The sequence below is a fragment of the Pinus tabuliformis genome, chromosome J, assembly GCF_031772625.1.
Source record: "Pinus tabuliformis cultivar Carrire ecotype Pingquan chromosome J, CPIR1, whole genome shotgun sequence".
Lineage (NCBI taxonomy): Eukaryota > Viridiplantae > Streptophyta > Pinopsida > Pinales > Pinaceae > Pinus > Pinus tabuliformis.
The window spans coordinates 1,542,192,545-1,542,209,395 of record NC_142295.1 but is presented as its reverse complement, the minus strand read 5'-3'; the positions used below and the strand labels follow the sequence as shown (position 1 = coordinate 1,542,209,395).

The 16,851-nt window shown below is 41.0% G+C and overlaps 1 protein-coding gene across 2 annotated transcripts in view; it reads left to right on the top strand.

The window, feature by feature from the left end:
- Positions 1 to 16,851, top strand: part of LOC149233382 (uncharacterized) — a 166,936-nt gene that overhangs the window by 52,859 nt on the left and 97,226 nt on the right. For both annotated transcript variants that reach the window (XM_089379741.1, XM_089379742.1), the window contains one exon: positions 6,242 to 6,454. In XM_089379741.1, the coding sequence (XP_089235867.1) occupies positions 6,242 to 6,454 (213 nt within the window). The remainder of the gene's footprint in view (positions 1 to 6,241; positions 6,455 to 16,851) is intronic.

Below are 16,851 nucleotides of genomic sequence, written 5' to 3'. Positions count from 1 at the left end.
ATCCTTAATGCTTTCATAGGGAACAACTTCAGCTCATTGCTTCCTAGGACACACCCAATGCATTTTTGATCCCAATGAGTATGCACATGATTCCTTGAAAACCAATTTACTTCGGTTTCCTATTCTTTGTAGACACACACCTTCCAAGCTTGGCTATCCCCTTCTCTACCTCCCTAGTTCCTCAGGTGACCCATTCCTTGGCAAGGCTTCCTCGCATAGGAAGATCTTGATGAAGTCTCATAGCCAAGGCATCCCTCTGGCTTGCTCTAATAAAACAACACATTGTCACGACATATCTCATGGCGATCAATGTATATCCTAAGGTTCCAGTGTCACCACAGTGGCCCAATCCTTAAGGTCTTTAGCTCCACTACACTTCTACTACACCACTTTGATATTATTGTGTTTATATCGTTCTAATATTGCTTGTGATGAACATCATATATCTGTATTGGATAGTTTAGCAACTCACCTATATCATAAGTATATGATTCTTATGAGAATAATCATAAATTTTTTAAATCAAATTAAACCACAATTTCAACAACAAATTCTTTAAACTGATACTTATCTTTATGGTTACTCTTTGCTTCCTTTGTCTACGTAGGTAATGAGTCCAACTCTGTCTTTACTGAACATGTCTATGTTTGTCTGTACTGAATGAGTCTAGCTCTTGTCCAGTGTCGTTTTTACCGTACAAGCCCCCTCATGCTCACATCGCAGTGAGCATGGGGCATAATTCTTCTCCCATTAGCTACTCACCTTTACGGGCCCAGGAAACCCCCATTCCGGGCAGTCTGCATGTCCAAAGGTTTTCTTATATGTGCCGTCGTCATCTGCTCACCCTTTCGGGCCCAAGCAACCCCCATTCTAAGCAATCTATCTATCCAAGGGATTTCTTGCACAAGGACCCCCATCAACTACTCATCCTTTTGGGCCTAGGCAACCTCCATTCTAGGTAGTTTCCTTGCCCAAGAGCTTTCTTGCATGGGGTAATTATTAGAGTCATATAGCCAAGTACTGGTCTAGAATGCCCTAATATAATGTGCATGGAGTCTTATGGCCAACTAACAGTTTGGCGTGCTCCAATGCACTACTAATGGAGTCTTATAGTCAAGGTACTAGTTATGAATTGCTCCCATGAGATAAACAAAGTGCCATAGGGTCGTAATGCCATCACAACAGTCTTCTTCCTGAGCTCCATGATCTGTCATTTCACCTGTCATAACATTTAGTTTTCCATGAGATATTATCAAAAAAATTTCAAATCAGAAATTTTAATTGCTCAACTTTGCTTCATTCAAAAGCCAGATCTCATAAGCATGAGACTTGTTGTCATTTTGTTGGGCCACTCAGTCCTTTGCAAGTGGTGTTATTCTGTCATGGTGGCTTTTATTTCATAGCCCATTCCAACACTCTGCTTGCAATCTGATCTTCCAATCAGCCAAACAACTATCAGTACTCATACATACATTTATTGGAAGGATTCACAACATCCTTATGTGATCTCAGAATTTTTGCACATATGACGATCCTATCAATTCATCTAATTTCAGTTAACTTGCAATGAAACTATCACAACATCATACATGTGCATCACATTAATTCCAAGCATTTCATAATGCAATCAAACATTTATTCCAACAAACCTAAGAGCCAAAACTGAAAGCTGAATATCTTTAAATTCATGAGTAATTGAGCATGCATACAAAAGTCATTGCAATCTTTCACACTGAAGTTCTCCTGCCTTAACCATACCCCTTTGTGGGCATCAATAGAATACATGCATTAATCTTGAAACAACATATATCAAACTCAACTGAAATAACCCTTATCAATTTCCTTTCCTTTACCTTTTCACCCTTGCTTACTTGGCACCCATTACAAGCATTTTCAGCTGAAGCCTTTTTTGAACGGGTCCAACTGCTGTTGCAATATTCAACAATTCTTGAAATGATCTCAACTTCATATATTATTCATAACTTTATCAATTCAGATATTTTATAAAGGCATTTTCACTATGTGTCCAATTCAAGCATGTCTTCATCCATGCTCCCGGGCTTGTGCATATTTATTTGACAAGTATGTGTCGTACATGCACATATTCCATGCTATTCATATGCTATTAATTTTAGAGTCAACTTTCAATCACTATTGTTTTCATTTATCCACACAACGAATGTCATAAGTGCAAGCTTAAGCACATTGATAATGGTAGTTAACAACAAGAGGTTGTTCTAACTTCTTGCACACTTTTCCAATGGATCCTCATCACGTGGCATGGAATCCATTAGGAAACTTCACTATATTACTCAAAACATAACAAGTAGTATACATTTGCATAATCGTCATATTTTAAAAATTAAATTAATCATCTTGCTACTATGATGGTTCTCAACAAATGACTTGTCAAATGAAATGGCATCATTTTGCCCTATTCTCATTTTCTCATTTTTTTACATATTTATAAAATATAAAATATATTTATTAGCCAAGTGCAATTTTAGTTTAGGGAAGTTCCTTCTTATGCCATTTTCACAACCATCACATTGTTGTCCATTTTGTTCCTGTGGACCCAACAAGGCCCTCCCTTGGCTGATTCATTATCCTCATCTGCCCTCTAATGCAATTTATTGCATTTATATAATTTAATCATGATCTTGAACTTCTAGTTGGGTTTTATTCAATTCTTCTCCATGAGCTTCTTTTGTTCCCTTTCCCACACCTAACAAACCAAACAAGAACAAACGAAGAAGGAAAGAAAAGTGAAAAACAAAGAAAAACCATTGTTCTCTATTTTCCATATTTTGTATATTGCATGCATAAGCATAACACAATAATTAATGAATCGAAATTTCTAAGGAGAAAGTAACCCTCAGTGTAGATTTCAGTTTTTTAAATATATTTTAGTAGATCAGTTGTGACAAATTGTGGAGTGGAATATCCATGTTAGTTTATAGATTACTAAGTCTGCTTGCTATTTCTGCCTTTACTAGGTCTACTCACTTCTTTTGCCTTCACCAATCTGCTTGCTACTTCTGCCTTCATCAGGTCGCATTCTCCCAAAACTTAATATTTTTGTCCTCATCCCAAGAATAAACTTGTACATCATGCCACTTATCCAATTTTGCAAATCTGATTATGAAATTTTTACTTGAGGCACTTTTGTATGTCTCCTCAAATCTCCGAAAATTTCATAGTTTGAAAAATCACAGTAAAGAAGTTATAACAAAAATTCCAAGTTGCGTTGTTTGAAACCGATTTTAGGATCATTAAGAAACCCTAACTTCCACAAGGCATATATCCTAAAGTATAGCGAACCAAACTCTGAAATTTATACCTGAGGTATTGCTGTATGTCTCCATTGGTCTCTAGCAATTTCACAGTTTAAAATATTCTAGAAAATAAGTTATAACAAAAATGCCAAACTAGCCTGTTTGAAGTTGATTTAAGGATTATTCATAAACCCTAACCTATAGAGGGCATATCTCCAAAATTATAGTGAGCCAAAGTCGAAAATTCTAACAACAGGTACATAGAAATCTCGACTCTGTCTCCTCAATATTTCATAGTCTGAAACATCTTAGAAATTAAGTTATAACGAAAATGCTGGACTGACATGTTTAAAGTTGATTTTAGGAGAAATCAGGAACCCTAACTTCCCCTAAGCATATCTCTGAAAGTATAACGAACCAATGCCTCGATTTTACATGTACAGGAACATCTCAACTCTATTTCCTCAAGATTTCATGGTCACATGTGCACAAAGATCTTTCCTCTATCTCCTCCAAATTTTACGATCTGAAACATCCTAGAGGAATAGTTATAGCGAAAATGCCAAGTTGACTCGTTCACTCCACAAATCACATTTTTGCGCCATGTTTAAAACCCCAAGAGTATTCCCCAACTTCTCTTGCACACCTGAAATGTCTTCTTGATTGGATGGTCTTCAAATTTCAAATGCACTCATTTATCCTTTATTGCATTCACTTATGGAGCTAACTTGCAAAACTAGCTGGGTTGACCTAACAAAATCTTCCATATCTCCTCATTCTTATGGGGTTCTAGGGAGTGCGATATACTGTTGGCAAGGTCTCGGAATAAGTTTTTCAACCATATATCCTCTGCTCCTATTTGAGCTAGGTATTGAGAGTGAAAGGTCCTTCAAAAATAGGGTATCCAAATTGGGCATTAAAAATAACTGGGTATGCAAACAATATTTCCAAAACTTTTCATCCTACAATCTTTATCCTAGACATTTGTAGTATCTTCCCGTATTTGACACTAGTGGCAACAATATTTCCAATAGTTGCAATGACAATTGAGTGGAGGCTTTACACTTTAGTGAGGGCGGAGCAAGATCGTGTCATGAACTTACAAGTGCTGCTTGTAGATTAAAGTCGCCATATAGTTCACACTTTAATGAGGACCAAGTTACTAGAGGGTTTACACGTCATTGAGGGTCAAGCTATGAGCAGAGTTGTAAACAACACTGAACATGGAGGGTCGACTTGTCGACCGGTGAGAAGACAACATAGAGGCCTGACCTACCAAGCTACGAGCAGAGGTGCGGATATCATTGAAGTTTTGAATAGATAGGGGCAATTTGCTGACCCACAAGCACTCAACTCGTTCATTGTATTGGTAGAGGGCAGGATGCAATGATACCTGAGCACAAAACATAACACTTCAATGATGGAGAATGAGAATAAAGAAAATAAAATGAGGCAGACGCGCAGACAATAGGGTTTTACGAGTAAACCACACAGCAATCCCGACGGGTTACACTTACACGCGCCAAAATTCAATAATCATGTTGTGGGTCCCAATTTTTAAAAAATTTAAATTTTTTTAAAATCCTAGATCGAACATGAAGTTGATCTTGAATTTTCCTGATTAAATTTGTGATTCAGGTCAACTTGTATTTTAGGTTTGGAAACCTCGATGAACCCAAGTTTTTATTTGGGTTCGCTGAATTTTGAACCTGAACCTTTGAGTTCGACGAACCATATGACTTAGTTCTCAATGATTACTCCCACTGCCTTACAATTAGTAACATTATAGATAATGACTTGAATGCCATTGTATGACTCGCTATATTGAATGATTTTATTTAAGGGCTTAGCGATATTGATTCCAGTCTTGTAATGATCCTAGTAGTCATGGTGAAAGGAAGGCCTCACCTCTATGGACACACCGAGAACATTTATCAATGGTTTGCCTTTAACATTTGTCCAAAGATTACATACGCTAGATACCCCATACTTGATCCATTCATTTATAAATGGTCCTGGAGCACTATGGATTTTCCCTCTGCTTGTTGAGTTCCATGGTTGTATTTTGTCATACCTTGGGCTTCTGTATCTTGTAGGGGCATTGTTGACAGCATATACAATTCCACGCCAATAAATGAGTGAATAACTATAAATGCTATACCACGTTGATTGATAACCCTGAACACTTTTGAATCCATGTCATCCCTTCAAACTTGGTCAAGGGAATCTGCTATTGTTCTATATGCTGAATACATGGGCAAGGATGCACTAGCATGGGGGGATGGGCATCAACCACCGAACATTGTATATGAGGTTTCAGATTCAACCTTTGCTTTTTTGGATTTGTTTTGTGATTCCTGGTCCCTCATTTTATTTCTATCTTTTGCTGGCACTTTATCACAGGTTTTGACTCCTGTTGCTTTACCCTTCTTTTCATCACATGGCATGATCCCACACAGATGCTTCCTCACACGGATACATGAGCCTGTGTGAGTTGTGTGACAACTGGGGCATGTAGATTTAGTGGTTCTGCATCATGGGATTGCCAAATAAACCTCTTTATGAAATTTGTCTCATTTATTCAAGAGTAGCTGCTTTCTTCTCAAATAATTGTAAGGTGATCAAAGATTATAAAACAATATACAGTAAAAGTTTTGTTAAATACTTATCATCCTTGTCTATTATCTTTATTTTCCTTTTGATGCTAAAATTCCTATTGACCTTATCCCAATTCAGTTAGATATTCTAAAAAGTCCTTGTATATGAAAATTTTAATTTAGCTTGCAAATGCAAGACTTCAATTCTTTTTGCTATTATTGTTTTTGTGAATATCATGTAGTGGGTGATACTCAAGAGTAGTCTTGATGATCAACTCCAAATGGCATTGTTTTCCCAATTTAGTACTTTTCCCATTTAAATCCAGGGTGGTTTGTTGTTCACCTCAGTTTTTTGTTGGCATATTGCAGGGAAAACATAATATTCCAGTTCATCAACAGCGTCTCACCTTTGCTTCCAATCATTCTCCTGTATCAGAGATTAATTTATTCAGCTGGAATTCTACTACTGATGATCACACTGCACATGTACCTGTTGTTGCGGACTTTGTAACGTGTTTGCAATCGTGGGAAGCTATTTTGCGATCAGAGAAACGCAACATTGCCAGGCTGCGGAACCCTGAGGTCATTGCTTTGAATACAATAGATATATATATATATATTTCAGAAATTAGTGTTTAAGACTTGAGTTTTAAAGAGCACTGTCTCTCTCCCTCTCTCTCTGTATATATATATATAGAGAGAGAGAGAGAGAGAGATTTGTACTTGTAAAATGTTTTCTGTAGTTTCTTTTTGTAATCATAATGTCAAAATTTACCAGCATTTATACAAAAAAGAGGGGGCACCAGAAAAGCAAGCACCATTAGCACAAGCATGAAAAAATTAAGTAACCTTAGAACCAAGTTACAGGTGGCTGGCTAAAACAGACCAAAATGTGACCTAGTATTAAGTACCAAAAAATAACGAAGGCAAAAAACATAAATTCTTTATGCTGACAGTGATCAAAACCTAGGTCCTTTATTAATCATCATAAATAAATATAATACACGCAGCAACAAGAACCATTTGAGATGTAGGTGTGTCAAACTCTATCAGTGTTGAATGACCCTTCCCAGCTCCTAGTCGATGATTTGGGCTTGGGAACAGTGATTTGCCATCCATTACTGCTCTTGTTCTTCTGTAGGGTTCTCTGCTTCAGAAATTGCAAGGGATAGCATAGGAAACTTGTCATGTGGTGTTTGGGGAGTGGGGTTATGTGGCCAGTTGGCCCGGCCCTTAGACATTTTCTCACCTGCCTACCTGCCTTGTGGCATGGATGGTCTGCATTCCATTGAAATTGTTGAGATTGTGACAAAGGAGTTAGAGAGGCCACAAGAGGGTCCAAACTCGTGCAGAGGGTTCTTTTCCAATGTTCTATGGGTTGACATAGGTGAGCACAATCCACCTTAACCTTTTGAGTCTAGACTGGATTTGCAAAGACAAATTCACACATTTCTATTTTATCAATACAAGAGAATAATTGTTCAACATGAGTTTGATTCAAGAGAATGTTGTTTCTTTAGAATTGAAATTTTATTATAGGAGTTTCAAACAGAACTAAAAGATATGATTTCTTCTAGGAGAAATTCATCTCTGAGCTGCCAAATTTCAACATTCAGCAGAGATACAAAGTACAATGAGAGATCAAGAGAATGAGTAAGTTCACCTAAATCTGAACAAGCTATAGCATTAAGATCACTGGTAGCAGCAACTGATGCAAACACTGAATCAACCCTCAAGTTCTGCTCTTACTCTCCAAGTCCCTCTTTTTCACAATCTTCTTCAAGTCTCTCCAACTCTCTCTCTCAAGTTCCTTCTTTCACAATGCGCAAGTAGTGAGAATGAGATGATATGAGATACATATATAGGAGCAACAAATTCTGGTCATAAAGGAGCAATATGCATACCTTGAGGATTTATATATGCCATTTAGGGAGGTACACATGCCTTTGTAACTCATGCCATTAAGGAGGTGTAAGAGGAATCTTTTATGACATGCTTTTATTGTGCGTAAGAGGAATATGCCATATCTTAATGAGTGCATAAGAGAGAGTAACGTTTGCATTAAGGAAAGCATAAGAGAATCTTTTATGACAAGACATTATTGAGAGTGAAACGTATCCATTAAGAGAGCGAGCGAGAGAGAGAGAGAGAGAGAGTTGCGATATGCTATGTGAGACATAGAGGTACGGAGTGATCAAGTGATGAAGCTAAGGTGACTTGAAGTCTCTTTTAATAATAATAATGTCATAGTGTCATAAGGATAATGATAAAGGTAATGATAATGTTGATGATTAAGTCAAAAATTGAACTATTAAGATTGATTAATGATAGGTTAAGTGATTTTCCAACATCTATAATTGATTACCAATTGATGCAAGGTGATTTACTATTTTTGGAAAGTCACGCTTAAGATGCTAGACATGACTTTCTAATTTTAGAAAATCACTCCAGATTTGTCAGAAATTTTATTTTATTTAAGGAAATTCATCGTTGAGTTGCTAATTTTCAACAAAGTAATTACCATGATAAGAAATTTTATCATCTATCTGAATTTCAATAGAGGGTTGGAGACCAGATTTGACCATAGCTTGTTGATCAGTTTGATGTCATAGTTGACTAGCCACATTAGATGTATCTCTTGTTGAACTGAAGAATTTCTCTAAGGAAAAGGTTGTTGGGTTTCCCCCCTAAGTGGGTTTTCCAAGGGTAAATTTTGTATTCTTCATTGTGCACTGTGACCTCTACTATATTTATGGTTTATGGTTGAATTTTTGAAGTGTAATTACTTAATTACCAGTAGTTCAGAAATATTGCGGTTGTATCTATTGAACTTGAAAAATCAACAATCTTTAGGTAGAGTTGTGACCTACTAGCCTTGTTGGACACTTAAAGCAAACTTTTTGGACTTTTAATTGTAAATTAAGAGGAATTTGACTTGGTTACCATCATATAAATAGAGGGGACTTAAATTCTCTTGGATGGTTGTCACGCACACTCATTTTATCTCTCTTGAAAGAGTCCGCACTAGTAATCCTTTTCCCCTCGACACAATGGCTAGATAGAGTGTGAGTTATCTTGGGGAGGATATGTTTTGCATGGAGAATGCTTCCTATTGATTGATGAAGTGATATTTGCTTGAATGGTTTAAGTTTAATGCTATTGACTTCCATTTTTGCATGAAATTGCTGAAATTTAGGTTTTTCATGAGCCATATTAAAAGGTGCAATATCTTTTATGAACTCTTGTTTCTTATTTATTTTTGCAAAATTTGTCATCAAGTATCCACAAAGGGACTATATTTTCACCCTTAGACCTTAAATCCTCTATATAAGAAAGTCGCTAGGGTTTTCAAAGTGAAGCGAATTATTCTTCCGCCCTCTATCCAAGGTCCTTTTGCATAGACCTTGTCTTATTGGCTCCATTGCCTAGTTGACTGAAGGCACTAGTCCTAGTGTGTCGTTCAACTTTAATTTTCCTTTTTTTTCTTGTTATTTCATGGTATCCAGGGTTAGGGTTTGGTTAAATCTGTCTATATGTTTTTTTTTTTTCTCGTGGAAAAAGTCGTAATTTCCATTAATAAAGATGAAAATTACATTCTGTATATGCATAAGCATTACTTTGATCTGGCACTGCCTGTCCAACCAAAAATGTGAGAAAACTGTGCATTCCTCCTCGTAGGGAGTACATATAGTTCAAAAACACTTATAACTTATAAGTTTCTGTCCTCTTCTCAGAGGATAAAGAGTAACCGATGACTATTTACACAAATATAAAAAAGATAAACAAAAAATATATGTTTTTCATCAAAAAACCGAGTTAAAATGTTTCATTTCAGTGCTGTTCTTATAGTGCTTCAGGGTCTATGAATGGCCTGTGATAATGCTGATACACGACCCCGTCCAAGTCTTCACAGATCATCCAAGAGTTGTCGTCCTTGATCGCTGCTTCTTTGGATAGGTAGTCAGCAGAGGTGTTCCGCTCCCTGTAAATATGATGACAAGTGAATGAGTCAAAAAGCAAGACAAGTCTATGAATCTCATCCAGTATATGCCTCAAAGTGAAAGCAAAACATGTATATTTTTTGTTGATCCAGTTTATAACCAGCTTTGAGTCACCAAAAAGCTGCAGGTTGGAGCAATGTTTTTGTAAGGCAAAAAGGATAATGTTTTTTGCAGTAATCAGCTCGGCATAGTTGTTGGTTCCCCTCCCTAGTCCCATTTGAATTTTGAAGAAATGGGTTTCGGATAAGTATAGTATCGCTCCCCCGCTGTAGCCTGTCTCCTGAGTTGAACCATCGAAATAAGCCCAAGGGATTGATTTGCTGATGATCTTTGTCTCAACATTCCTTGTCTGGTTTTTTTTGGGCTCTTCTGGGATCATATGATAATTTGCTACGATTCTGTTATGAATGGAGGGCCAGTGTGGGACCTTCTGCATGAAAATTATCTCATTCCTGGCTATCCAAATCGCCCAACAGATTAGCAGAGGCAGGTTCCTTTCCTTTCCAGATGTATCCCTCCACCAAGAGATCCACGCCTCCTTTACTGTTATCCTGTGCCAGCTGGGCCTGATGGAAAGTGTTGTTCGGATGCCATTCCAAAGATCCTGTGCCAAAGGACAATCCAGGAAGAGGTGTTTTGTGTCCTCATTGCTGCTTCTGCAGAGGTGGCACCAGAACGGTCCAGTGAAAGATCGCTTCATCAAATTTGCCCCCGTAGGGACCTTGTTATTTAAGATGGACCATATGAGCAACTTTGTTCTGGGGGCAGCTTTGAGTTTCCAGAGGAGGTTCCATTTTATCTCAGGGTCTAGTGGCTTAAAAGGTTCCATAAGCACCAGGTATCCGGTCTTAGGTGCGTAGTAACCATGTTTTGCAAAAGCCCAAATAAGCTCATCTTCCCCTTCCATGATCCTGATGTGAGCCTCTGTTAGCGCTATGATGTAGAGGCTCCAATTTTGCTGCCACTGTATGGGAATATATAGGGCTGCTCTCGATTTCCAAGCCTTCTGTGCTAAGGAGGATCGCTCACTGTCTGCAATTTGACTGAGATGAAAAATCCCCTGTTCAGCTAGATGGAGTCTCAGGTCTTCGGGGAGTTTGTGGGCGTTGCCACACCCCACCCATGGGTCCACTCCCAGACGCACGTTTGAGCCCGAGCGAACCTGCCAAGTCAAATCGTTCCTTATCAGGTCCTTTGCTTTGTTTACTGCTTTCCAAATATTGGAGATGTTCCTGTATGTTTGATGATCATGTCGAATCCAATCCAGCGGGTTAATGGGGCTTATATATTTTGAAGTTACTACCTTCATCCAAAGGCTGTCTTTGTTGAGAAGCTGCCAGCCCAGTTTTGCCGCTAGCGCTTTTGAGAAAAAATCCAACCTCTTTATCCCCCACCCCCCCAATGTTTAGGCAGCGCTAGAGTCTCCCATCTTGTCCAAGCAAAAATTCTACCTGTCTGGTTCCCCTTCCATAAAAATCTGCAGCATATTTTCTGAAGCCTATCCAGGATGCCTCTAGGGATCCATGCTAGGGACATCTAGTAGACTGGGGTTGCTTCCAGGACCGCTTTAATCAGAATTAGTCTACCGGCTCTAGATAAGTATTTATGGTACCATATATTCAGGCGCTTTTCCACCTTTGTGATCAGCCAGATCCAGTCCGCAATTTTGTAGCCAAATGGCTTCAGGCGGTATCCCAAGTATCTCAGGCCTTCTTCAAACGGATAAGTGACAAAGGGGAATCTCCTGAGAGCAAACAACAACTCGTTTTGAGCACAACCAAGCACAGACAAGGTTGATTTGGATTCATTTACAACCATTCCTGTGGCCTTTTGAAAGACCCCCATGACTTGGTGGAGAGCTGTGAGGTCACTCAGACTACCATCGAGAAAGATGAGGACGTCATCCACAAAAAACAGATGAGTCAAGGAAAGGGCATTAGTAACTTTTATACCCTTTAAGCGCCCATTCCTATGCTCTTCATGGATAAATCTGCTGAGGCCCTCCATGACCAGGAGGAACAAAAGTGGAGACAGGGGACATCCTTGTTTGAGTCCCCTTTCTGCATGAAAAAGAGGGGAAGCCGAGCCATTTATTAACACACAGAAGGGAACATTGGTTATGCAGCTCATGATCCATTTGATAAAAGGATAGGGGAAGCCAATATGGGTAAGGAGCATGCGGAGGTATAGCCAGTTGACTCTGTCAAAGGCTTTAGAGAGGTCAATCTTCAGGATCATGCCCTTTGTTTTCTGGTACTGGACTGAATGGAGGAGTTCTTGAGCCGTCCCAATGGCCTCATGGATTTGTCTATTGTGCAAGAAGGCAAATTGCTCTTGGGAGATGTGGAGCGAGAGGACAGGCTTTAAGCGATTAGCAATGATTTTGGCTATAATTTTGTATATGCAGTTGCAGAGGGATATGGGTCTGAAACCATCAAATGAGGAGGGTTTGTCAGATTTTGGAATGAGGGCGATGAATGTGGCCTTCAAGCTGCCCGGGATCCTTCCTCTCTTTCTGCTCTCCTCGATAATTTGCAGGAGGTCCGCCCCCATCACCTCAAAGAATGTCACATAGAATTCTACGGTCTAGCCATTCGGTCTCGGGCTTTTTTCTTTCTTCAACATTTTTAAAGTATCTTCCAGCTCTCTCATAGATACTTCCCCGCTAGCTCCTGTTCCATCTCCTACTCGACAAACCTCGGGAAAAGCTATACGATTTTCATCACTTCGGCCAGGGAGGCATGGGGAGGAGCTTTATAGATATTGTGAAAATGTGAGCAAGCTAAAGTAGCCAATTCTCTGAAGGATTGAACTGACCTACCCTTTGAATCTTTTAGTTCCTAGATAATATTTATAGCCTTTCTACCATTTGCATGTTTATGGAAGAATTTAGTATTATCGTCCCCCTCCTTCAGCTAGATAGCCCTACTCTGGAGCCTCCAATTCGCTTCTCTGTTTGAAAGAACTTGGGTTCTCTTTTGAAGCGCAGCACTGTAGGTCTCTTTATGTTCTTGGGTCCTCAAGACACCTCCTGTGTCCTCCTCAAACGTAAGTATAGCCCTCTCCGCCTCCTGGAGGGATAAGTCGTCTGCCTCTTTTTTCTTCTGAGCCCAAGACTTAGATAGGCTCTTTAGTTCCTTCATATTGAAGAGGAAGTTCTGAGTTATTTCCCCCAATACACCAGGAGGGTGTGCCTTCCAGAAGTCTGACACAAGCTTGATATATTCTAGATCTTGCAGCTAGGTAGAATTGAACTTATAAGGGGCCTTTGGCTTACTAATGACATCCTGTATCTAAAAGTATATAGGGCGGTGGTCCGACAGCCCACCCAAGCTTACCCATTGTCTAATACAATGTCCTCCATTGATTAGGCCTTCTTTAGTAAGAAAGCGATCAAGTCTTCTAGCCAAACTGGCTTCTCCCACTCTGTTATTCCTCCAAGTAGGCTGCTTTTTTGTTGAAGGGACATCGACGAGACTGTGGGACTCCAAGAGGTTCTCAAAAAGACCCGTCAAAGCATCCACCTGGGCATGATTGCCCCAGGATTCTGAGTATCCCAGAGAGAAATTGAGATCGCCCCCTATAATGACATTATCTTGGAGAAGTAGAGACGAGCTGAGGAGAGGTCTCCAAAAAGCCATCCTGTCCTGACAGGGTCCATACACATTGAGGATCCGGAATTCCGATTCTAGGGTTGGGGAGTATATGTCTGCACCCAGAAAGCCTCAGCCTCCCCATACACTCAAAGTTTTTATAGATCTATTACAAATGCCCAGGGATAAACCCCCTGATCTACCTGAGGCATCGAGAGAGTGAAAAGACCATCCTGGGAGCCAAGAAGCAAGAAGGGAGGATACAACAGAAGCAGAGCCAAGGGTTTCTTGAAGGAAAATGATGTCGACCTGCTCAGAGGCAAATAAGTGCTTGAGGGCTAGTTTCTTATCTGGGCTAGCCATCCCACGACAGTTAAAAGAGAGGAGCTTCATGGAGGCGGGGAGGGAGAGGGGCTTGCTCCGCTCTAAGAGCCCAATTTAAAGTTTTTTGCTTGCTGGAGGCAACCTCCTCTCCAGCCTGATGCATGGCTTTGGAGAGGTGGGAGGGTCGCCCTTTGGACTTGGGGGGGGGAGGAAATGACCTCAAAGCCTATAGAATCAAACCCTTGAGAGCGCATCCGGGAGCGGAGGGGGTAACGGGGTTCGAGATACTCAGGGTCCGGGAAAGGGGAAAGGGATGCCTCCGAGAGAGAAGGCTGAGGGAAGGAGAAAACGGGGGGGGGGGGGGAGGGGAAATAGTGCACTGCTGGACCATGGGGGACAGAAGGGAAGGTCCAAAGGGGGGGAGAGAAGGTGTGCATAATGGGAGATCTGGGGGAACATTTGAACAAAAATTCCTGGAAAGAGAAGGCACAACAGAAGAAACATTGGCAAAAATAACAGAGGAGAGGGAGAGAAGACATACCCGTGGTGTGAGCATCCCCTATGGCCGCCCGTGCTCTGGTTAGAGGCGGAGAGGGAGGCCGGAGAGGAGCCTTCCCACGCTTCTTCCTGTAGTCTTTCTCGTGGTCCTTGTCCGCATCGGTCGATTCTGGAAGGCCTTGAGCTTCCTTGATAGCAGATGGAGGTTCCTCCCGTGGGGGATGATTTTCTGGCACGTTCTCCACCAACAGTTGCACTCGCTTGTTAACCAGAGGGCAATCTTTGTACACGTGCCCCACTTTATGGCAGCGTCGACATCTGTATGGTATGCCCTCGTAATCCAGGGGCTGCTTCCATGTGAAAGACCTCCATTGTATCGTTAAATATTCTTGCAGACCCCCTCGAGTGTCCATATGAACCAGTATCCTCGCAAATGCCATCTTTCCCGTGGACAGATATGACTTGTCTGATTCCATATATGTGCCGATTGAATTCCCAATACGCCTGAAAATGTCCTCCGACCAAAAATGCAGGGGGAGGCCAGGAAGCCTTACCCAAATCGGCCCGACTCCGAGTTGCTCCGTGTCCGGATCGAAAAGGGGGGACCATCTCTTCAACAGGACTGGGGCATGTTCAAAATGCCAATACGACGAGAGTACCCAGTTCGTGAGGTCCGGCTTGGAGAATCTGAGAGCAAACTAGCCCTTTATGAACGTTTGCACAGTAGGCAACTCCGCCAAGTGGTTCCCCCAGACCTCCGAAACCTAAGATTTCAGTGGGGCCACGGTGTAGTTGTGTCCTCGTATTCTGCCGACCAGTACCTTATCAACAAAATCCATTGCCTCTCCCAGCCAAATGTCTTCCTCCAACCTGAGGAATGAGTCCAACTCCTTTGTTCTGAAGCACCGCGTCTTCTTTACTGTCCTATCCTCAGCTGTAGGGTTCCCGTGACCTTCCGAGGAGCTCTCCTAGATGGGGGAGCTGGGGGAGGGGTAGAAGCAGAGGGAAGACTTTCCACAAGGGGGGGGGATACCCGTGAAACTGCCTGAGGGGGAGTGGAAGTGCACGACGGGGTCAGAGGAGTCGAGGAAACCAGAGGGGCATGGGGGGAGGGAGGGTTTACGGAAAATCTAGGGTGAGAAAACTGTCCAGGGACTGGGGAGGGAGGGTTAGGGTTAAGGCACCCCGTAGCAAACCCTAAGGTTGCCGGGGACGGCGGGGAAGTTGAGAGCAACGACTAGGCAGGAGGGTCCTCTAGCAGGACGAGCTGGTGGTCCGGCGGTCCATAAAGCACAGGGAGACCAGAAATTGTCTCTTGCAAATCCTCGCCAAATGAAATGGTCCCCAACTTAGCAGGTCGCGAAGTCCAGATGGAGTCCTCCACTATTTCCTCTTCCGAATAATCCACCATATCTAGGTCCATTGTTATCCGGGTAAAAACCAACGCTAGCTGCCTTGGTAACCGCCAGAGGGAGGAGCAGCAAAGTGATAGAAACCGACAAGGGAGGCCAGAGGTCAAACAACGATGCTGAAGAGCGGGAACGAGCGATCAGGTAAAAGAAAACGGAGTAAAAACCCCAAAACCACCCATGGTAAAATGTAGGAGGTCTGCACGTGCGATGATGGGGACGTGTGCAGTACTGGTACGAACAGCTGCATCCTTCTGCGGTGTCCATGAAGCAGCTAGCCATGATCGCCTGCTACCCTAACCTGGACCTCCATTTCCCGCTCCTCCATCTTTGTTTTTGGATCTTGTTTTCAAGAGCATTTGTCTATATGTTATTGTCCTTAAGATAGGAATGACTTTTATTAATGCTTAAAAAGCAAAATCTATCATTTATTGGATGTTTTACCACAACTTTTAGGGTCGACGTCTAGTGTATTTTTGTTGTTTTGTGCATTTTCAATGATTGAAAACTATTTGTTAACCTATCTCTTGTTTACCTCCTTGAACAACTTCAAACCTTTGTTGATCTTACCATTAATAAGCTGTTTTAATATTTGTTATATTGCTTTGCATGTTGTAAATATGCATATCTCTAAAACCCTAACTGATAACAACATTTATTCGTGGATGGTGGCTAGTGGGAAAGATTACCTGAACCTCCATAGACCTTATCTCGGCCTACAACGCTCTTTCATCCCTTAAGACTCTGTTTATTGAAGGTCCTTTAGGGTGTTTGGTTGCAAGTTCCTTAGGGATCTATTTAGCTCATATCCGTGGGTCATCTAATCTCTAGGTCTTGCTAGCGAAGCCCCTCCCTTATGGGGATAATATCTGGCCAAAAAACGATAAGGGAGAAGCCATTGAGGTGAAAGTGGTGGTGTTGAAATTCCAAGGCAAGTACAATAAAATAGAATTTTTTGCTATATATTTACTTTCCAATGATATTTCACACAATATTTAATGCCATTGTTATCATTGAATAACTACACTTGGAAAATTTCAACAGTATATGCAACACCAACAATAAAGATCATAGAAAGACAACCATGCATAATATAGACAATATTTTTACCATGGGAAACCCAACCTTGGGAGAAAACCCAACAACTTTAATTA